The sequence below is a fragment of the Sinohyriopsis cumingii genome, chromosome 14 (genome assembly GCF_028554795.1).
Source record: "Sinohyriopsis cumingii isolate HCF-2022 chromosome 14, ASM2855479v2, whole genome shotgun sequence".
NCBI lineage: Eukaryota > Metazoa > Mollusca > Bivalvia > Unionida > Unionidae > Sinohyriopsis > Sinohyriopsis cumingii.
Window position 1 is genome coordinate 75,313,207 of NC_142974.1, and position 26,270 is coordinate 75,339,476.

General features: G+C 32.4%; 1 protein-coding gene across 1 annotated transcript in view; it reads left to right on the forward strand.

The window, feature by feature from the left end:
- Positions 1–21,906, forward strand: part of LOC149784176 (uncharacterized) — a 49,667-nt gene extending 27,761 nt beyond the window's left edge. Inside the window, exon 2 of the mRNA XM_089933224.1 lies at positions 19,534–21,906. Within this exon, the coding sequence (XP_089789350.1) occupies positions 19,759–20,700 (942 nt within the window). The 5' untranslated portion in view covers positions 19,534–19,758 and the 3' untranslated portion in view covers positions 20,701–21,906. The remainder of the gene's footprint in view (positions 1–19,533) is intronic.
- Positions 21,907–26,270: the final 4,364 nt, after the last annotated feature.

Genomic DNA, 26,270 nt, shown 5'->3' on the forward strand with positions numbered 1-26,270 from the left:
TATGAGCTTTTGAATGATTTAAGGTATCATTGTAAACTAGTTGATTTTCTTGGTTTAATAATCGCAATTCCATGTACTTTATTTATAATGGTTGTGTGTATGTTTACTGTTATAAGAAAACGAAGAAACAATATGAAAATATTGCAGCGACAAGATGCTCTCTTGGAGAGATACCGACAGCTCGATAATATAGAACAACAGAGATATTTTGTTTTCTTGTCATTTGCAGGGAAAGACGACGAGCTTGTGAACAATTACATATATCCTGAACTTGAAATATTTTTGAGAGACAAATTTGGAAATAATGGCAATTTGATATGCACAGGAGACACACACTTTACCCCTGGACGTTGGATTGCCGAAGAGATTGATCGGAGTCTGAATAGATGTGATGTATTTATAATGGTAGTAACACCGCATTTCCTAAAAAGTGAGTGGTGCAAATACGAAGCAATGTTGGCCAAGCAGACACATATTTTCAAGATGTTGCTTGTTAATGACCAGGTCTACCAGAAAAAGATTCCGTCAGCACTAAAAGACATGTTAAAATTGTGCACTCGTGCAACATGGCGATTACAGGATGGTCAGTTTTTCATTAAACCCGAGTGGAGAAGGATTTGTGAAGGAATGATCAAATGATCCGCCAACATTGCAATCGATAGTGAAGAAGAAGACGCAGTTTAATTTTTGATTGCGCCAAAGTTGAAGCGAGGCATTCATGCATTGCACATAAGTTATTCTTATCAGTTGCAGTGTGATTAAATTTATTTTCTGATTAAATTTATTTTCTGATTAAACTCTGGAAAACTGTTAGGTTAGCGTCCTTTCGTTTTTGGTAGCTTATTCGATAAAGCCTTGTATATTACGTTATGGACAGTTTGTATGAATAATGATATTCTCAAACTAACATAGTTCACTTAAAAGATATTATTCAGGTGAATCACAATGTCCGCATATAGCCTATCACGTAATTGACATTATTGGGTGTTAGGTAGAATTATTTATTTATATATCCCGGCACACACACACACACACACACATATATAGCAAAGAGGAAGTTTAATTAGGAATCGAAACTAGGCAAAGAAGAGCCCAAGTTCACAGACCGGAAAAGATGGAATGCATGAATGGATCTCCACCAACGGTTATGGATCAGACAATTATACACCATGAGGGGATTGTTAATGTTTTATCAGGGCAGATAAATTATGTGGACTCTCCTATTCTATTTTCCGTTTCACGATATGTATAGTCAACTTCCTGCACAACATATTGAAAATAAGATAGTCGTTTAGAATTTGAAGTTTAGAGTGCTGCTGCGATACACTTGAAGTTGATATCGCATGCCTATATAATTTTCTACATTATTTTCGAAAGTTGTGAACCATTAAATTGAACTATTTAAATATATCATACATCAACATTTAACTAGGAAAACAACATGTTATTGTAAATCCTTCGCGAATACATACTTAATGAAACTAGCTTTAATGCTCAGTTAACAAAACTACATGATATATACACACCCCAGCAAAGTTTGCGGAATCGCAAGGCAAGTCCTTTCTCTTCTTGCAGATGGGTAAATGCAACTGAAATCTAATTATCACATTTTCCATCTTGCATTAATATATACATATATAAATATATTATAGTTTGGAAATAGGTAGAATTCGGAGAGAAATTATTGAGAAAAGGCTGATTGTAGGTTAAAAAAAACAACTTTGAACTGAAACAATAACTACTTTTATTTAACAATGTTCATTTGACTCGCTTTTAGAAACGTTGTTATATTCACTTTTCCTCTATATATGCTATCAAAATTATTTGTACAAATATGACGACTAGAATTTATGGAATGATTTGTTTTCTTACAAAAGTGATTTTAGAACACTACTTATATATTTGCTTTAACAATTAATGTCTAGTCACCTTGAAATCGGCCACATGCATTACAATTATATCTGACGAGCTGATAATTAAGAAAGAGTTTATAGTACTTATTTGTATTCGTTTTGTTACTTTCCAAGCAATAAACATTTATCGGGCTTCTGTAATTTGCATGTCAACAATCCAACAGCAGATGATACACACCGACTAAGGTGATATATGGTAGGTTGATTGATTATGCAATTAAAGAACTATAAATGTACAGTAATTATGGGTAAGTGGTTTTTTTAAAGCATACCTGTAAAATAAATCTAACACGAGTTACATTATTAACACGTCCATGTATTCCCTAATTGCCTTCAAGTGATGGACATGCATCAAAATACTCTTTGTGAAACAGACTGTTTATAGTCTGGAAGCTTGGTAAATAATGCAGCTTGCAAAATCTTGAAATGTAACCGATTTTGTACTATATTTTTGTCAAATATCTATGTGATGACACGGATTACAAAATCGAAATTATGCACTCTAACTTGGACATCCTGATTATAACAACTGTGTAAAGTTATGCCAAAAAATTGCGATATATGAAATCATACATAAAGGTGATGCTATATGTACGTTGGAGAGACCGCAATGTATAGACATTGCAGAACATAAATCATCACGAACTATATATGACCTCATTTAATTGTATCGCCTTGCCCACTGAATGCTCACCGAGACTAAAAGTAGATTATCCCTGACATCAGGCAAATATATTTTGAACGCTCTAATAAAAAAATACGAGGGTATATTGTTCTGCCTCAAACTGAGGACTTGTACACTAATCTGATGACGATATTTACAGTTAAGAACATTGTATGAGAAGGGGTAGGGTGAGAACACAAAATCAGATTAAAAGTTGTTTTTATTCCTACTGTGTAAACATAATATTCATCAATATTCAATTGTGTGCATGTAATATATTGCACTGAAACAATTTCTGATCGCGTGTCGTACCAGGTGCATGATCCTGGCTCCTTCTAGGACGATCAAACTAATATGAAAACAAACAACACTGTTCTGTCCATATTATATATCAGTTTTGCATTACTTTTATTTATAACAAACTAGACATCACATTGCTATATTCTGTGAAGACCCAATGGCAATATGACTTCGTATTATCGGGTAGCTAAACGATTTTCAAGACGCCTACCATGGTGGCCATCCTATTCATCAGTTCTGCACAATTTTAATTTAGGACGAAGTCATTACATTACGTATGTTGGACGAAAACCTGATATTGGTGAGACTGTCCACTCAGGAGTGGCGAGAGCAATGTTTTTAAAATGGGAACTGTGGTGACCACATTCAATGTATGAGTGGCATCATTTTAGAAACAATTAGCGTAGGTGTGGTAAAATGTTGTGGCAATCTTCATGGGCGGTCCGTTCCAACATGTGCTTCCTTGGAATCTGTTTTCCTCACATATTTCTGTGATAAATCCAATGCGAATAGCGAATATCTGAATTTTGTAGGATTTTATTGCAAAATACCAGTGTGGACACAGAGCATTGCCTGAGATGAATATTGCAAGTGATAGGAATTCCCCTCGTCATTGTTCTAAATTATACAAGAATTATTAGCTTCTTTAAATTACATTTATGGAATGGTAGGTGTTGAAGTATGTACACTTATACATTTCCATTCACTTTCTTTCGGCCAATAAGTCATTGTAATGTTTAAGTCCAATTTGAAAGTGTGCGTACAGTTTTTAATCTTCATCTATATATGTCAATGCCGAGTATACGACAAAGCCAGAGCAATACCTCAACAGTGTCATTTTCATTTACATGTGTTCCACACATCCTAGTAAATTTTCCGTGCATTTACAGGTCAGCACCATTATATGTAAGTACAATTACCAAATTCGGTTCACACAACATATTTAATACAAATTACCTGCTTTTAGTTACATACGACCTGAAACTTTACTGAATAATAAATAAGATACGATTTGCAATGATGTGTGAAATGGACTATATAAACTTCACATTTTTAAAAGAATAGTAATGTTGATATTGTACGTATGTCAGATTAGGGGCAATATGGTAGTTGCATCACTGATGATAAATTTCCTTTATCATAGTTCTGATTGATGAGAGATGCAATCTCAGTCCATCGCTTTTCATGGTTTTTTTACAGTACTGCCATGTTTGTCTGGAGATAGCTATAGCGTTAGTTGCTATTCAGAATGACACTTATGTCGGAGTGTAAAAAACATATCATTTGATGATGACCTTGCGCGAATGAGCAGATGACTTTACATGATAATATAGTCATAATATCCCTAGGGTGGACGCATTTCCCGATTTTTGATCTGCTCTGCCTAACATTGACCTCAAACAGGTTTCAACTCGAATGACCGTGCTCAAACATTAGTGTCTTTTATTTTCATGTACATAACAATGCAAAGCTGTTATTTCTTGAGACAATGGATGTCATAATTTAAACTAGAATGTATAGTGGCAAAATAGTAACGACTGATAATATAATGTAGAATTGCCTTTGTACATGATTATGATCAATATTGACAACATAACACTACATTTGTACAATTATCCTAAAACCTCTCTTTCATATTAGGACATATTTTATATGACCTCGAGATACATGAAGAAAAACACGTGATGAAATATCTGTATTTCTCACTGTTATTCACGTGTTAATGCTGATATATATAATCAAATTTAGAGAACGTATATTATTAGAACATACTCGTTTAGCACAATTACATCTAATGCATATAAATGCACTACTGAAAATCATGTAGATATTTTAATACTCTTCTCAATGTCAATTACTTTACATGTTATTTTTGATACGTTTGAAAAAATGTATATATATATATATATATATATATATATATATATATATATATATATATATATATATATATATATATATATATATAACAAAGAATTACACGCTGAACGATGAAACGACTTGAGTGGCATTATCAATGTATGTTAAAATGTATATAGATCTATATATATATATATATATATATATATATATATATATATATATATATATATATATATATATATATATATATATATATATATATATATATATATATATATACACACATATATATATATAGATATATATATAACAAAGAAACACACGCTGAACGATAAAACGATTTGAATCAATACATATGTTAATTTTGGAGTATAATACGAATCCCAGACTTTCTGATCATAAAGTATCAACTTATACCCTATACATTATTGATCAGTTTTTAAGTTTTAGGTAAAGATTCTATTTGTTTATCGTCAACGTAGCTTTAGATTTTGAATACCTATTTTAAAGAATTTAATCTGGCTCCATATATGCTTTGCCAAAGTCGATGCATTCATCTTTGACTTGTCACATGCTGCTTTTCCAAGAAGTAAAATTCTTATACATTATCCCAGTTTTATTTATTCAGCTGCTTCCTCACTAGATCATGGTACACTTGTAATTTTCTTTTTCATTACTTTCACAATTGACTTGCAGTTTTTATCTATATCCCTCATTATTTTGGATACTATATTCACCAAACATTGATATCATGTTAATCAGGAATGGTTCAACTGTTTAACATGTAATCAATGTGAAAAAAACAATCCTGAAAATGGAAAACAATACAATTAGGATATTGATTTCACGCTAAATTTATTTTGTAAACAACGTATATATAGCTAAAATAGTATCTATATTTATTTGGCTAATATCATGTTCATTATGGATAGAAGAAGCTAATATGCTTATATGGATATGGGTCTAAGTATTTAATGCCCTTAGTGTATTTCAGCTATTCCAGGTTCTTATTATTTTGTAAACAACAGGACCATTCGTGAAAGTTGTTTTCAAGTAGGTAATATTTTATTTAGAAAATTTTAGCTAATACCTTAGGTCAAGTAGATAACTATAAAATCGTGTAACTGACATGATTATACTGCCCTGCTTTACGACCTAGCACCAACACGTTGAATGTTAAGTAGTGTTCAGTATTTGATTTCAGACTGGAATCTTATTCTTCAAATTTCTGTATTCAATACATAATTGTCTCTGGAAATGCAAACGTGCTTTTCATAACATTCTTGGCTAGAGACATTCACCGGAATTTATAATGAATTTAAACTTGTAAATATAATAATGTGATTTAACCAAAGACTGCTCAATCGTCAACATATTACAAGTACTACACACACATCAGCACCCTAAGCATTCTATTTAATTTTGTAGGACTTGCTTCTGTAGTTCTAGGAATATTGGTAGTTAGTTCAAAATGCTGCACAAATTCATTTTAATTACATTTCCCTTTCTATTCTAAGAAAATACAGCATATTTTACATTTTACAAAGCTTACTTCTTCTCACTCTTCTAATTACTCATCTTAAGATCATACCCTCATAACACTGCCCTTTCTTATTTTCCTCATTCCTTCTCCTCGTCTGAATCAAGATCCTCAATAACATCTGTTAAAAAATAAATCTTGAAATATATTTTATATTAGATAAAATGTAATCACTTTATAAATATTAATTATTTTCACTAATTAAAACAAATATAACTAGAAAACAAAACATGACAGTTATATTTTACCTTGCTTCTATCCTACCTTTAAATGTTGGACCTGTCAAGCAGGGGCGAAACGATAAACCTGTTTCGCGTATCTTCCTTATTTATTCAGTTTATCTTAACCATGATATGAATATATGTTTCTTTAGCATATAATTCGTAGGACTAAATTGATGTAGACAACATTGGTTGTATCAGGTTCCATATTCTGCCCATCCTTCATTTAATTTCGTAATACCACTGAACGGGAGATTGACATTCATGCCGCCTTTGTTTGCGCATTCAATATTTATATCATGGTCGGGCTCAAGATCACTCACTTGTGTCTCGATTAACAATATGCCAACTTCAGCAATACTTTATAACTCTACAAATTATTGTCATCATTGCTATCACCAGTCAGTATTTGCTGAAAGAAAACATAATGAACCATGCAAGGAATCAAACATGTTCGATTTTCTAGGTAGCCTATATTTTAAACATGCATTTGTAAAACTTCAGTGATGGAAGGTTCAAACGACGATATACATCTTACTCCAGGACACAATGGAAAACTCATCTTTAGTTTTTAAAAAATCATTCATATCATGCGTCATGAACTCATATGAGTAAATATTAGCCTACCCCGAAAAACAGATGTAGCAGCAAGAACGGTAAATACAATTTGCTTGAGTTTTCGTGCATCACAGTTCTCCATGTGTGCAATTTCATTTAAATTTTGCACGAAACAATAGCATACCCTGACAGTATAACTGTGTATCTAGCTTACATATCAATGAATTTTGTGCAAACTTTCTCTGCTGCATTGCCAGTACTTCCAGTTTATCACACAGGGAATAAGCTAAACAATTGCTGATTGGTTCTTATTATTTAACCTTTACCGGAACAAGCAATGGGAAGACAAGATGGATGATTACTATCGAAAAGTTGATGAGTAAAATCAAACTGATCATATTAAACTAATACTATGCAATTTTAAAACGCTTAATGTCATTTGCACGTAAACTGTGCGCTCTACGTCATTTGATTAATTTAAGGACCATTTATCAAACTTAATATTAATATCGTCAAGTAAGTCAAGATAGTCACTCTTTGTATCAACAAAACAGTCAAGTTTTTCCTACACAACAAACGTTATACTCATTATAAGAAGCTGTTACTCGGGTACAATCAATCATACCATGTAAGACATCACCATGATATAGACTGATATGTATAATGCCTGAACAATCACGTATCACTTATATATATATCTATCTATATATATATATATATATATATATATATATATATATATATATATATATATATATATATATATATATATATATATCACATCCTCTCGGCAGTCGGGAACGATGTCATTTTTTTTTTTAAAATATCAGTCCTACTGGATCAATCCATATTTACCTTTTTATCATAGTTGTATTATTAACACAATATTGATTTCGATGACTTTGTTCTTATCATACCGATATATAGTTTTGTTTTTAAAAATGTCTTGACCATCTGTAAGTGGATTGATTAATTATATTAGTAGAAATCTTCCCAATATTTTTGAACTATGTGTAAATTAGTTTTTAACAAAATAAATGTCCAATACAATTTTGGTGGTTCGAAAAAATGAATTACCTTGATTCTGTCTATAAAAGATTAGTAAAAATTAAGCCCCCGCCAGCTTATGGTATAACATGAGAATGAAACATGCATGCAACATAAATTGTTCACGATCTGTGTCTTTATGTGTGTGAGTGTGTGTGTGGTTGAATTAGGGTTTTAATGTAGCTTAACCGGTTTGTCAGAATAATTGATAACATGTCTATTGTTCCACCCAGTCACACAGCACCAACCTTGATCAATGTGCGGCCTGGCTTGGATTATATTGCGCCTTCACTCTTGAGCACGACATTTGGAAATAAACTTTTAAACAAGTTTTATATCATATTGAGCTTAAAATGTTTTCCATTGCCGTATAATTGCTTTTTCTTTTGTTGTATTATTTAACATTACTAACGCACAGACAAGTCTGACATCATAACAACCGGTTTTATCACTGACCTCTCAATAAAGAGCGTCAAACGATGCATACACTAGTACATTTGTATAAGTCTTGGTATGACTCGACCCTGGTTTGAACCCACTACCTCTCACATATGAGGCGGACAGTCTTACCACTACGATACTGTCGCAGTATGTTCAGGAAATAAGATAATGACAACCGTTAGTCGCGCTATGAATATTAGAGGTGACATCTTACACAGTAGTACTAGCGTTGGATGTTGTATTGGTCCTATCGCAACTGTAATGCTATATTAGTCCATCATTCAAGCACTAATGTCTAAATTCGCTTCTAATTTATGATAGAGTACATGCAGATCGTGCCTCTAAAATTGTTGTCTGTACAAACCACTTAATGGGTTCATCAATGGGATAACTTTCTATATCGCAGCTATAATAGTGTGTGTTTACAACAATGTCAGGGATAACGTCAATGGAATATATATAACAACAATGTCAATAATAACGTCACCTAGTGTTGCAAGCGGAAACTATATATTATATGTTGCTCGAACGTCACCTAAATCTGTGTGCGGAATCCATATATTTATGGCACATTACCTTCCACATATGTCAATCCATGCCAATCATCATCCGTGTGCTGATAATTGCAGGGAGATAGCATATGTTATATTCCAATAGAACATAGCACCCTATCTCAATTTAGCAGAAAACCTGTGAAATCAGGGAGAAAGTGGCCAGTTTGTACGTACAAATGTAACGCCGCAATCAGCCACCTAGGTATAAACAATTCTCAACAAATCAGATTCACAAGTAATGTCAAAAGGGTCCTGAATGTTGCATGCCTACAGTAAAACAAAGCATAAGACTATTATCCACTCGACGGAAGAAGTAATTGGCAATTTATGGCAAAATAAGTTTGTTCACCTCCAACCAATATTTATACCTGCAATGTTCTTGTCCACAAGTCAGTTTTTACAGCATGTGATGCTCACAGTGCAAACACAAGCCATTTTCCTAGATGAATATTCTGCAAAACAGTGTGTACGAAACAGGGTAATGCAACTGAAAATAGCTGTCATCAAAGCCGTTTTTGAGATATTTGACCTGCCCGAAACCCATGTGTGTACTGATATGGGAGAGTAGCTCATCTTCCTTTCCGATTATTGGTATTTTACTATCAGCATAATGCAGAGTAACTATATATGATTTACACACCTGACATCAATTTAAAGAAAATATACAAGCCCGAAACACCTAGTTCACTAATATATCCATATATTTAAATAGCAAACAATACTACCTGGAAAAGTCACACCATATACTTGAGTTAAGAAATTTAGCATGGGCCAATTTACGAAACTGGACCCTGCCACTTTAATAATATGGCTGAAAACGTTTTATATCAAAGGTTGTGTACATATCACATATTTCGACACTATCTAGTAAAATGTTAAAAACTAAACCTTTTTGTGCGCAAATATAAAAATGGTATTACGCTTATATTAAACATTTCAAATTGTTTGCAACCGGGGTTTCACCTTTGTTTACCAACATCGCATCGGGACATAATTCAATTGCTTTACAATGTTTCATGAATGTCAAGAAGAGATTTGGAAGTTTAGCATTTCAAGAGGGAATTACAGAAATGCTATGTAAGTTGTCAGTGACAGATATGAAAAGTTTATATAAACTCTTCTAGCAAACATAACGAAATCACATTAAAGCAAGTAAAGTGCTTTAGAAGAACGTTTAGACTGATACAAAACAAGCAGTTCCTAACCTGTCATTATCATTCTGGAGATGCTAATAGTAGCAATCATGTGGGGGCGATTGATTGGGGGTGGGCTTTAACATAACAATACGTGTATCTAATCTGGGGAGACAAGCACAAGCCCTTTTCTTAGATGACATTTCTGCAAAACAGCGTGTTCTAAATAGGCTAATGTAACTGAAAATATATGACATCCAAGCCGCATTTTATATATTCTACTTGTCCCAAACGCATTATTTAGATACTATCTAGTACAATGCTAGAAAAGAGCATTGTTGGTGCGCACACGACTGGAAATGGTATTCTGCATTTATCAAAGTAACTATCTTGCAGACAAAAGCACTCCATTATTTACATTGTGAAGTTTGACTGACTTCATTTCTTGAAAGATTTCAAATTGTTTTCAACCCCCAGTGCTTTTGGTTTTTGTTTACCACCATCGCATCATGAAAGAACAAAAATCCTTTACAATATTTCATGAAAGTCAAGTGATTTGGAAGTTATACATTTCAAAACGGAATGACAGAAATGATATGTTAGTTGTCAGTGGCAGAAGTTAAACGCTTTTTTTTTATAACTCTCCTAGCGAACCTAAAGAAATCACACGTTAAAGTAAATAATGTGCTTTCGAAGTACTTTTAGACTGATACAAAACAATCAGTTCCTATCCTTTCATTATCATTATGGAGATGCTAATATTATCAATCATGTTGTGCGTGTGTGTTTGAGGTAAGTGGTGGTTGTTGTTGTTGGTCTTAATACCATTTTTAAGCACACAATAGGCTATATATGGCGGCCAGTATGAATGGTGGAGGAAGAGCCCGGGAAAACCCCTGGAAAAACACCGACTCACGATAAGCTACTGGCAAGCTTTTTAACATACCCACATTGGCTGTATCTGAGATTCGAACCAGCGTAGACACATGAGATGTCAGTGATCCTTAACGGAGAGCGTTATAGACCACTCAGCCACGCGGGGCCCCGATGAAGTGGTTGAACACAACAACAAATCTAGCAAATCGAAGAGATTCATTTTTAATCAATTAGCATTAGACCATGCCGGATTTTTTATATACTGATGTAAGGGACACTTCTAAAGATACAAAATTGACAAATCAAATAAATTCATAGCCACTGCAATTGAAAAAACATATTCAATTAACACAATTGAAAATACATTTCTTATCAGACACCAATTCGATTACAACTGACTTTAATCATTTTGGAGTTTAATAAATACTATTGAATAATAAGATAAGGTATGAAAAAATATGTAAAGTTAAGAGTCAAATCTTTTCACCGAATTGGATTTAATGAGCAATTACCATAAAACAACTCCAGCGGAAGCTACATCTGTTTGTCAATGTCACTATCGTGTGCACTTACATCAGAATGAGTATCTAGATGAGAGTCAATCTAGTGTTACTTTCAGTATGACTAACCAATTAATTATAATCTTTTGCTATGCAAACTGAAACCTGCAAAAACGAAATAAGTGACATTGATTTACTTTTCACTCTCAGTGAAAACAAGAATTTCAAAGGAGCAAATGAGTGTGTATGGTGAAACGCATGAATCTGCCACTTTATTTTAAGTTTTCTCCCTTTGTTAACTTCACTTGGACATTGCAAAATATATACATACGGTTGGAACATTTCCTAGTATCACCCAATTGGTAGATATTAATATATTATGTCATCATCACAGTGGGGTCATGAAGGTAGAACATAGGCTGGTGTGCTAAAACTTTCATTCTTCTCACCAAGCTGTGCAACATTGTCATGATATAAACCGTTCTCACAGTGAGGTACAAAACACACTTACCTCCCTCTAAAAAGTGCATTACATAAAACATTAAGTAATATCTTGATAAAGGATGAAAATATAATGAAACATATGCATAACATTTATTTCATATACACATAGAAACATAAATGTATAACAGATGTGGCAGACAGCATCAAAACAAATAATTAGTTTTTCTTAAGGGGGCAATGACCAATGTTTTATGAACATATTTAATCCCGCAATATGCGACATAGAATAAAAACTCACAAAAAAAAGATCAAACACACAAGTGAGGGCAGAAATGTTCACATTTTCATAATTATATTAATATAAAGCATAAGAGTAGTATTTACTTGACCATATAATTCAATGTCAGTTCATAACAGAAGACGTGTAGGCACCCAAACCCCAAATTTCTAACTGCAAGTTTCTTGTCTGAAGGTAAGATTTTGACAAAATGCGATGCACACAGTGCATACACAACCCGTTTTCATAGATGACATTTCTGCAAAACAGCGTGTTTCTAAACAGGCTGTTGCAACTGAAAATAGGTGTCATCCAAGCCGTTTCTGAGATATCATATTTGTCCGAAACCCATGTATTTACTGATATGGGAGGCTAATTCTTCACCGTAGCCGAATATTGGTATTTCACTATCAATATACTGAAAAGTTAATGTAGTTATTGTACATGCCTGACAATTTTTAAGAACAACTTAAGCCCGAAAGCCCTAGGTCACAACAATATCCTTATCGTTAAATGGTAAACAATAACACCTGAAAAAGTCATACAATAGCCAGGGGCTAATGTACGAAACTAGAACCTGGCAACTAAATATTACAAACTTACTTATTTGCTGCTGTCTACACCGTACGTTGATACAAACAATTTGGTGGCTGTTAATTATGGATATATATATATATATATATATATATATATATATATATATATATATATATATATATATATATATATATATATATATATATATATAGTCATATTTTAAGTCTCGCAGATGTCTCATAAGCGATTGCCGCTGATTAATGTAAATATGTATGATGTAGGCCTAATAAGAATAAAGTTTATTAGGGCTTTGTGTGGACGTGTAGATGAATCAATTACAATATGCAGAGTTTACCAAATCTAAGCATTACATTTCTGCAGGAATATACCACGTGTGTATATTATAGTGATCTGACAATGTCAGGTGTTTACATACGTCGTGCTATGACATTCCATGACATTACTTCAGGTTTGGGTAAATCAGCTCAAACTAGTAACCTATTATGTTTATGAACATGTTTGTCATATAGTGATGTACATATACAGTGTATCATAAAGAGTGAGAACTGTACAAGTTTAAAATGCCCAGCCGTTAATATATGTGGAAGTTTCGCGTATTGAAAACGACGTATTCATTTATTATTAACTTTTGTATATGGCTAATTTAATTTTTATTTATTTTGCTGTTCCTATTTTTTTAAAACAAAGAAAATGCAACATACCTTTATTGTAATAAACAAGTATATTTTGTTCTGCTTCCTTCCGTCACTTACAACAAAACATAAATAAAAATAAACGAGAGAGAGATTGAGAACATTTCCACATTAACCCATTCACTCCTTTTTGTAAATCGGGAATCTAATAATCAAGTATTTCGTTCCATATCTGCATTTCAGACCTGGTGCAAAATAAATTCTCAGATTTGGAAAACATAATGAAATGGTTCCCTCAAAGAAATCCAGGTGATATGGTCCATCAATATATGGCGGCGCACTAATACTACCAGCGTTAATACTTCATACGTATTAAGACTTTTGTGAATCAAATATCGTATGACTTTGTTCCTTTAATCACTGTCTTTAATATGGTCCTTTCTTCATCAACTTTCCTACCCTACACTACATTACATTACAATATGTGTAAGGGAGATATACACTGAAAGTAATATATAGGCTTTGATAATATGAATCATGAATTCCGTTGCCTAATCCATATTTCTACAGACGCTCGTTTATTTTTGACGTTTAGATTAGCATTCAATTTTTAATGCATATAATATTTAAATTAATAAATGTAAGGTTACTTTAAGTTTTTGTTGACGCGATTGGCGTGATGTATTTTATTAAATTTTCACGTACGTGTAAACCATTCTGAAGCAGACTCCATTTACACTATAATGAATTATATAGGGCTTGTAAGTTATGGTGATCTCAGAGGTTCATACAATATTGTATATAAGATATAATTTGCGGTAAGACAAATGTATATATATATATATACGATTTATCAACAAATAGAGATAAACAGTTTTAGTAATATTAGTATTATGTATAATACATGCTTATTAGAAGAAAAGAAAACAAATTACACAAAAAAAAAAATAATTACAAAGATAAATGTAATCAACATATACACTAGTATAATCTTTATAGCTGTTAAAGTGGTTATCAGAACTCAATTTATTTAATAAAAATATGGTGTGCATTACGGTTACTATCAAGTATTTTATAAATAATTAATCATATTATATTGATAATTAATTACAAATTCAATTTCATTTTTAAAGAATTAGTAAACTTATTTTTATGTTATTAGATTATACTTTTACCAATTAAGATTTTCTGCAAAGTAAAATAATATGAAATATTCATATCTAATTGTAAACAGGGGACATAATTCAGAAAAAAAAAAATAAAAATTAATAAAAAATTACTAAATGTCATATAGTGTTTTTGAATTTAGACCTTTTGGATATACCGTATTAAGACGGTGAATCCAATAGGTTTCCTTTAGTAGACGTTCCATTCCAGAATCAGCTTTAACAATAGGTTGGAAGGAGAAATCTTGCAATGTATGGGAATTTTTGTTAAAATGTGCGGCAACATGAGATGAAAATGATTGATCGATATAATTTTTTATATCTGATCTATGTTGGTTCATACGTTTAGATATTTGTTGACTGGTTTGTCCAACATATTGGATGCCACATTTTTTGCATGTTATCAAATAAATAACATTTGATGTTGCACAATTAATGTCACAACGCATATTAAAAATTTCTTTCGTATTATTACTATTAAAAGAAGTATTTTCATTAATAAATGAACAGTGTGAACATCTAGGTCTATTACATTTAGTTGATGATCCTATTTTATATGATGGTTTTTCTAATCTGGAATTAGTTAGGAAATCTTTCAGATTTTTGTCCTTTTATAAGCAAGTGTGGGTTTGCTATCGTGTAGCGATTTAACACTTGCTTTACATGATAAGTTTAATAAATCCCAATATTTATTGATAATCTTACCTATATTAGGCAAACTTGGATTATATTCAATAACAAAAGGAATGATATGTTCATTTCTATTATTGATTTTATATTGTAAAGATTCAAGCTGTGTAAGAGAAGATACCTTTTGGAAAGCAGTATTAATGATGTCAATAGGGTAATTTCTATTTAAAAAATGCTGACCTAGCTCTGTCAAAGATGATTTAAAAACAGCATCATCCGAAATAATTCTTCTGTATCTTTTTGCTTGACTATATGGTATCCCATTTTTACATGATTTAGGATGGCATGAAGAATATTCAACATATTGATGAATATTCGTGTTTTTAACATGAACCATGGTAGTAATTTCATTATTTTCATTTTTCATGACATCAACGTCCAAGAATGAAACTTTAGTTTTAGAGACATTGAATGTAAATTTTATTGTTGGATGTAATTTGTTTAAACTGTCTATAAAGTAATAAAGGTCTTCTAATGAATAACTCCAAATCATAAAAATATCGTCTAAAAACCTTAACCATACATCCGGTTTTAAGAGGCATTTATTTAGAAAATCATTTTCTAATTTTCCCATAAATAAAGATGCATAAGCAGGTGCCATAGGACTACCCATTGCTGTTCCCATTTTTTGGAGATAGTTTGTATTACCAAATTGAAAAAAGTTATTTTCGAGCACAAGTTTTATCAAATCACAAATATGTTCTTTGGATAGTTTATATGTAAATTCGTTATCTTCAAGATAATATGTACACGCTTCGACACCATCATTGTGTGGTATATTCGTGTAGAGTGAAACCACATCAAGTGTAACAAGGAATGAATTTTCCGTTAGTTTCGGTAAAGATTTCAATTTTGTAATGAAATCAAAAGTATCTTTGACGTATGAAGGTAGTGATTTCATTAGTGGTTGTAAAATGTGATCTATATATTGCGATATATTATTTGTAACTGAGTTGTATGTAGAAATAATGGGTCTACCTGGATATCCTAAAGGTAGTGACTTATCAACAGCTTTATGTATTTTTGGTAAAATATAAAACTGAGGTGTGCGTATTTTATTTGGGAAGATATCTAGTTCATCATATATAGAACAGTTGTGTACAGAGATTAAATTAATACATTGGCTTATTTTTTCTTTCGTTTCTTCAAAAGGAATAAAGGAAAGTTTTGTGTAATATTCTTCATCATTTAATTGTCTTTCCACTTCTTTAATATAATCCTCCTTATTCATAATTACTATGGTGCTAGACTTATCCGCTTTTTTAATAATAATGCTTTCATCTTGCGATAAGCTACGTAAAGAATTTAATTCTTCTTTAGATATGTTTGTAAAATGTTTTCTTTTAGGACTGCTATTTAAAATTTCTTGTTTAGTTGCTTCAATATAAAAATCGAGATAAATATCACGTCCACTAGAAGGTGTAAATGTTGATTCTTTTTTATTGTAAAAGGGCTTATTTTGTGGATGGAAACTATTTTCATACTGTGAAGATGTACATGATTGTGAGAAAAATTCTTTTAATTTTAACGATCTTGTGTATTTAAAAAATGCTTCTGCTAAATTAATATTATCATGCACTTTGGTTCTAGGACAATATGATAATCCCTTACCTAGAAGAATGTAATCACTATTAGTTAGAATTCGTTTAGAAAGGTTTAACACAGTTTCTTTTCCTCTTTCGATTTCCTGTATTCTTTTCTTTTCTTTCCTCCATCTGTTCTTGTTTTGTATTCTAATGAATCTCCTATTCTTTCTTCTGTTTGTGTAGTTTTCAACAGATCCTTGAGGGTTTCCATTAGACTTTGTATTGTTGCTATAACCGTTCTGTTGGATTCTTGTGTAGTTTTCTTCGCCCCATTTTTTACTGCATCTGCATAGGTCGCCGTTTGTGTGCCTGGGGCTGTTACGTTTTTTGCTTGATCATTTTTGCAATTGTTTCGAATGGATGTATCATTTTTTTCAATGTGATTTGGTTGATAGGTAATTTTTGCTCTTAGTGATGCTTGATTCATTTTCTTTTCATGTCTTGGTTGTAGGTTATTCCGTGTGTGATTTTTAGTTACTACACGTTTCTTTTTTACATTGGTGAAGTCAATTTCATCTGCTGATTTATTTGGTTGTTGATTAGGTTGTTGATTATCTCTTTTAGATTTTCCTCTCGTTATTTTTGATGCCGATGTTTCTCTTTGTCCATGAAAATTGTTTTTCTCTCTCTGTAAATTCTGTAACTTTTTAAGTTGATTTGATAAAAGTTCGTCTTTTTTGGATGTATATATATATATATACATTTGTCTTACCGCTTCGAAGAGAATACATTATGTTCACTGTTTGCAATCAAGAACAAAGCACGGTGTTGGACCTTACGCTGATAGCGCAATGAGTGCACATACATTAAACACAAAATTGTTCGTGGATCACAGTGAATCACATGATGTTTATACGTAGACACTTAACGTTTAAATCTTCCGGTATTTACACAATTAATCTTGCGCAAAGATATGTGACTTGCTGGAAGTAAAGTGTTGCATGGAATAGGCAATGCGGAAATTTATTGTAAATTTAGAAATGAATACTAGTCTTTTAACTGTACTAACTATTTTAAAAACAGGAAAATATGGTGTCGACTGTTGCCACGATAAGAATTAATCACATGCATTTTAAGTTATAGTCGGAAAGGTTGTTTCTTTGCTGGTTTAGGAAACCGGATTTTAATAAGGTATTAGTAGCTGGAAAATGTGCATAAACAGGTAAGTTCAATAGGTAAACATAGCTAAGTATTTTTTTCTTGAAATACTTGGAGTGTAGAAAGCATATATATATATATATATATATATATATATATATATATATATATATATATATATATATTTATATTTATATACTTTGTTTGAAGAAAGAGTTGTTTGTTTTGCTTGGTATTGCATTAATGACAAAGGTGTGTTTTGCTTTATCGTTATCTCATTTTCAATGGAACTATTCATCTTTTAAGTCTTTTCATAACCTAACTCATATACATATTGAATGTTAAGATTTAACCATAATATAAACGGTAAGAGCAATCCAACACGGGCATTGACGTCTTCTTGAGTGTATGTTCTTTACTGATTGTTTACATTATGGCCGAGAGCAGTCGTTACCAGCTGATAGCATATGTACAGACGGAGATACATGTTTAGATACACAGTGACAAGTACCTTGAGACAAATAATTGCATATGTTTGATATATTATCGTTAATATATATATATATATATTAAAACATCAAAGTACATATTCAATTTTTAAAGAATTGTATAATATAAACATATATGTCTTGACAGTGTTGCATACCTGCCTATGACATATGTGATCCACATTGTACAATAAATATTGATCACTGACATCATTGGTTTATATCTGGTATGACATGAACATTCATAATGAATTAGAGGACACGATCCACGCCTGTCTTAGTGACAGTGGGCGCATATTTCGATAAATACAATTTATAGACAACGTGAATAACATTTTACATAATTTATAGGCATTGATTTTGAAAGCGACATCTTAATTATTTTGAAATACGGATGGCAGAGCATTCATCATCTACAGTTGGCAATATTCCTAAATTAAGAAAGCATTTCGTACGACACGGGTGCATTGGTGTTAATTTTGGAAAATGATCTACTCAAGAATGAAATACAGATCCTCCATTGTTTTTTTAATGCATATATATGACTTCGACACACCTGTTGAAATGACCAGTTTGAGTATATGTATATATATATATATATATATATATATATATATATATATATATATATATATATATATATATATATATACTGATATTTATTTTTTATGTCTGATAACGATGATATTCTGCTTCTGCTTAATTCACACTATCAAAGCTTAATTATACATAAGGAAAATTTATTCAAAAAAGATCATATGTCTTCGTTATGAAAGCAGTCATTAAAGTTAATTGTATTGCTAAATTTTTTAAAGGGACATTTCTCGAATTCCAATTGAAATATCATGCTTAAGTCGTATGTTATTTGAGTCATAAACCGCTTGTAGTCATGACTTTGATAACATGGTTCATTTCAATTTTTACGACAGGATGAAATGCTTTATTGATGGTTTTGGAATTATATGCAGTACTTATACTTTTCAGATCCGACATGTTCCTGACATTGTGCAGGATTGTGTTTATCATTGGTAGTTTTTGCACATGCAGACCGGAAATACAACGATGCCCTTCTGACTGCACGTGCAATAGAGAAAAAATTGGCAGGTCGCTTAGCGTTTCATGCGAGGTCAGTGACCAAAACTCCGGATCTGAGTATTCCCCTTTTCAATTCATATTGCCGAACAACACAAGGCTATTTTTTTTAAGGGTATGACGGGAGAGTATGTATATCCACAGTCACTTATATCGTTTGATGATGTCAGCTGGGGACAGGTCGAAGAACTCACCCTAAGAAATATAGTACGCTTTGAATTGAACAAAGCACGACTAATTGGCCTCTCAAGACTGAAAGTTCTACGCATACAGGAGTTAAGGTATATAACAGGTCCTGACGCATTTCTTTTGACGCCAAATATAGAAGTTCTGGACCTCAGCGGCAGTCTTTGGTTGTTGATGAATAGTCTTGTTGCAGCCTTAGATAACACTCTTCCCAATTTAAAATATTTGGATCTCGTTTATGTGCAGAATGGATTAAGTGAACCATTTATTTTGACTAACGATTTCGCAATGGCTATTGAAAACAAGCCTCTCGTTGCTCTCAATTTGAGCAACACTAAAATATCATTATTCGACAATGGACTCACTTCTAAGTCTATCCAATACCTAAATTTATCATATACTTCTGGATCATGGTTTGTCCCCAATCCAAACCACAACTTGTTTCCCAATCTAGAGGAAATTGATATTTCCTACACAATTTTCTCTACTCCGAAAACAAATTTTTTACAACCAAATATGCATTTCCGCCAGGAGGTTTCATGCTTTCGATTTATGTCATCTTTAAAGAGATTAATTTCAAATAACATAAGGATGACCTACCCGATTTACCTGTACGACTTTAGCGTGGAGTTTAATTGTAGTACCATTGCGGTGGAGGAAGTTTATATGCGTAATTCGGATATCCGATGGTTAAACTTTACAACAAATATAAAACTTTTCAGTCTGAAAATTATTAATCTTGAAGGAAATTATCTAGAATATTTGTCCCCCGACATCATGAAAAAGGTTCCAAATTTACGAGAGATTTATCTCGCACGAAACGTGTTGTCAGGTATGGTAAATCTAGGAAATCTCTTTGAAAGCAACACATAATTGGAAATCGTTGATCTCTCTCAGAACGGGCTTACATCCATACCATCGACAATGTTCGTTTCCACTCCAAGTCTTGCAACTTTACGACTACAAGGAAATTCATTATCCATTTTTCATTGTTCTATGGAGAGGTTGCATAACCTTAAGCTATTGGACTTGAGAGACAATATGCTCAAATACGTTTCCAGAGATACAATCGGTGGATTAATTCATACTAGTATTGACCATAAAAGATGCAGGAATACTGTTTTTGATATAATCACATATATGAGAAATGAAAGTGAAAGTTTACCGCAGAAGAATAATTCAATTGTATTAAGCAAATTATTGGTCGATCAATTAACGATAGACTTTACTGGCAATATAATGGAATGCGTGTGTGATAGGATTTGGTTCATTGAATGGATAATATTCACGAATATTACACTCAGTCGGAAAGAACTGTACCAATGCAAATTCGCAAACATAATACATTACATGACGCATGAGCTTTTGAATGATTTAAGATATCATTGCAAACTAGTTGATTTTCTTGGTGTAATAATCGCAATTCCGTGTACTTTATTTATAACGACAGTGTGTATGTTTATTATTATAAGAAAACGAAGAATAAATATGAAAATGTTACAGAGACAAGATGCTTTCTTGGAGAGATACCACCATAACGTTAATATAGAACAACAGAGATATTTCGTGTTCTTGTCATTTTCAGGAAAAGACGATGAGCTTGTGAATAATTTCATATACCCTGAACTTGAACTATTTTTGAGAGACAAATTTGGAAATAATGGCAATTTGATATGCACAGGAGACACACACTTTACCCCTGGACGTTGGATTGCCGAAGAGATTGATCGCTGTCTCAATAGATGTGATGTATTTATCATGGTAGTAACACCGCATTTCCTCCAAAGTGAGTGGTGTAAATACGAAGTAATGTTGGCCAAGCAGAAAAATATTTTCAAGATGTTGCTTGTTAATGAAGAGGTCTACCAGAAAAAGATTCCTTCAGCACTAAAAGACATGTTAAAATTGTGCACTCGTGCAACATGGCGATTACAGGATGGTCAGTTTTTCATTAAACCCGAGTGGAGAAGGATCTGTGAAGGAATGATGAAAGGTTCCGTCAACATTGCAATCGATAGTGAAGAAGAAGACGCAGTTTAATATTTGATTGCATCAAAGAGGAAGCGAGACATTCATGCATTGCACATAAGTTATTCTTGTCAATTCCAGTGTGATTACATTTATTTGGTGATTCAATTTATTTGGTGATTAAATTTATTTGGTGATAAAACTGTTAGGTTTCCGTCCTTTCATTTTGGTAGCTTATCCGATAAAGCTTGTGTATTATGTTATATATATATATATATATATATATATATATATATATATATATATATATATATATATATATATAACCTTTGCAAGGAGGAAGTTGAATTAGGAAGAGAAACTAGGCAAAGAAGAACCCAAATTCACAGACCGGAAACGATGAAATACATGCACGGATCACCACCAACAGTTATGGATCAGACAATTATACACCACGAGGAGATTGTTAATGTGTTGTCAGGGCAGTTTAATTAAGAGGACTCTCCTATTTTAGTTTCTGTGTCTGATATGTATAAACAACGTCTTGCACGACATATTGAACATATGATAGGGGTTTAGAATTAGAAGTTTAAAGTGTTGCTACGATACACTTGAAGCTGACATCGCATGTGAACCATTAAATTTAAATATTTACATATATCAGATATCAACATTTAACTAGGAAGAAAGACTGTATTTGTAAACCCTTCGCGAATACATAATTAATGATACTAGCTGTAATACTAGCTGTAATGCTCATTTAACAAAACTACATGATATATAAACACACACGCACTGTTTGCGGACTCGCGAGGCATGACCTTTCTCTTCTTGCAGACGGGTAAATGCAACTGAAACCTAATTATCAAATTTTCCACCTTGCATTTGTATATACATCTATAAATATATTATGGTCTGGACATAGCTATTCGGAGAGAAAGTATTGAGAAAAGGCTGATTGTAGTTTATGCAAACAACTTTGACCTAACACAATTAATACATTTCTTTAACAAGGTTCATTTGACCCAGTTTTAGAAACAAATCAAAATTTTGCTTTTTAATGAAGAGGTATACCACCAAAAGATTCCATGAGCGCTGAAAGACATTTTAAAATTGTTCATCATGGCGACTACATGATGGTCATTTTTTTTTAAAAGAGGAGTGGAGAAGGATTTGTTAAGGAATGATAAAGGATCCGTCAAAACTGTAAACGAGAGCTACGAGGAAGACGCAAACTGATTATTTCGCGAACGTTCCCGTCCCTTTCTGCGAACATCAAACCTTACGTATATTTTGACAGACAATACCATTAAAAATATAGGGTACCCTCTCATGAGCTATTGAATAGTACAACTTTAGAAAATGTATTTTATTTTGTTCTAGGTGAAACGACGTGAACAATACGTTTCAAAACATTCCCGAGAAAATTAGCATGTATATTAAGTTCAAGGGATATAATCACGTGGGAAGTGTATTGAAACTATGGACACGTAACTTTGAATAAATGAATCAAAATAACAAATGGCAAAGACTTTTGTCAGAATATCGATTCTAAGTGACCCAGTATGGCGATCACAAATGTGTGTGTCTGATTAGGACCTCTCGGATGGAGGTCACAAATAAACCTCTCTATCTCCATCTCCCTCTATCTCTCTGTGTATATATATATATATATATATATATATATATATATATATATATATATATATAATTATATAATTATATATATATATATATATATCTATATATATATATATATATATATATATATATATATATATATATATATATATATATATATATATATATATATCTATATATATATATCATAAACTATTGTCATTTTAAGAATCATACTGTAAAACAAACTACCATTTTGACCAATGTAAAATACAAAGACATCGTGCAAGTAATAAGGAGGGATGAAGATAAATGGTGCACACAGAAAGACAGATGCATTTTTACTGATCTTTGCTTCGAGTTTGTTTCTATCTCGCGAATAACCACACGGAGACTAGGATTGCGGCGTTATGTTGTTAATCCGTAGCGCATTTGCCGCTCATATACCATTGATGTTCGAACGATGTTCGCGTGAGATAGGTTGTACGAAGAGAAGCAACCAATGTAGCATCACCTCGGCGTTTATATAATACCCACCGACTATCTCTGGATGACTTACACAATACGGATATATTGCCGATTTGGTAATGTAATTTAATCCAAAATAAATACCGTATTCGACTCTCCAGGTTCATGTCAGGTTAAAATCATTGATCAATGCCTACCCGAAATAGCTGTTACATCAGATGTAATATCTTAATAGACATGCCAAACTTTGATTTTCTTTGAATACCTGATTACGGATGCAACCCAAAGATCTAAACAAACAAACAGCTATGACCTAGTAAAATATGGAAATAACGAAAAGTCTGACATGATACCATTTATCCTGATCTACCATCAAGACAACCCCAAAGTAGGTAAAATCATGGGGACACACTGGCCCAACGTCAAATCGTTTGACGCATTAAAATTAATACTCCATAACAAACCTGTTGTCGCCTACCGGAAACCAAAAGACACTCTAGGACATCCTAGTCAAGGCGAAGCTAACGCCAATCACTAATCAAGACCACCCCAGTCAATCTGGCACCTGTATCGAGAAATGTGCAAAACCTGTCAACATATTATAGAAACCAGGACAATTTCTAACACAGTAACTAGAGAAATATTAAACATACATGGTCCAAACAAAATGGGCAAAACAGAAATAATGTAATTTATCACATGTAAGATCTGGAACTTTTAGTATGTCGGACAAAATGAAAAGCTACACAAAAGGATCGACCATCATATATCTGATTGGATGACGAAGAAGCTAAACGAAGCCCGGTCGCATATCACTTCTCCTCTCATGGACACATTTTCACTGATAAAAAACTTCTGGCCATAGCTCAACCACAATTGGAGTTTTAAACCAGGAGAAAAAAATTAACTGGATAGAAAATTAAAACCAAACGATTTAAACCAAGAAGACTAGAAAGAGAAAAATATGCACATATACAACTATAATTTGCAGCCGTCACATTTTCTGTACAATAATTATCTAAATTTGCTTAATAGCAAATGACTAATATAACTATGAAATAGCCGGATATAACTTCCGCTTACATAAATGTACATAAAATAACATATGTCGTTACGGCTCGTCATTTTTAGGTCAATACAAACATTTTCCAGAATCAGCAATAAGCTGAACCAAACTAGTTGACAAATAACATAGTTAAAAGGTTGGATTCCTGAGGAAACAGCCATTCAGTTTCGCAAAAATAACCATTTTTGTTTTATTTGTTTGTCCTGTCTATGATATCTATTTGGCATTGAAAAAGACTGACTAACGGGTCGAAAGTGCTCAGACTACTCAGAAATAGTTTCGCACTGTTTGTTGTTAGTGTAAGGCATATATATATATATATATATATATATATATATATATATATATATATATATATATATATATATATATATATATATATATATATATATATATATATATATATATATATAATTGGAATTCTCCTGAATGAACTGGCTAAGGTGTAGCCTGGACCAGTTCATAGTACTACATGTACCATTCCGGTAGCCTAGGAGTTAGGTCCGCTTGCATGGGTCGCGTGTTCGATTCCCAACCGAGTCATGCCTGTAATCACCTTGAGAAAGTAATGTGTCCATTATCATATCCTTCGATTCTCTACAATGGTTTCTGAAGTTAGTTTTATCGATATATATTATAATACTGCTGCTGCTGCTATGTTATTCTGGTGTTTGTTATATGCATCCATGTGTATTTCCTAAAATTCATTTATTTCCGGATAATGTTCAACCATTTACTGATTGCATTCATAACATGTGTTTTGTTGTATTGTTGCAATCTGATTTCAAATCTATATCGATATATTTGTATCAAATTCGTATTGTCAGAGTATGCACAAGTTCCAATAATTAGGTAAACTAAGTGTGTTTGTATGTTATATTTGTTTTTAAAAATATTTTAAAAAAAACCAACAAAAAACATATACTACGATGTATGCAGTGAAACAGTTTATAGCGATGCATCATGTCACAGACATACAACAACATACTCAACCCAGCCATATTAGCCTGACACCAGACCGTCTGGTCATAATACTAACCTCGTAATGATGAATATCAAGCGAGGCAGCTGCTAGGACCATTTATAAATGTAAAAGTTATGTAAGCTGTATGTCATTCAAATTATGCTAGACTAGAATATTTTACATTTGTAATATCTAGTCTGACTGTGTCTCTGTTTAATTGTGTTATAACTAATACATGAAATTAATCCCTAACGATTTCGAACTTTTGCTTATACCATTCAACAAGCCCAAATACGGAATGATTTTTGCATAATGTTATCGTCTGACAATTATGATACAAATCTTAAAACAGTAGAA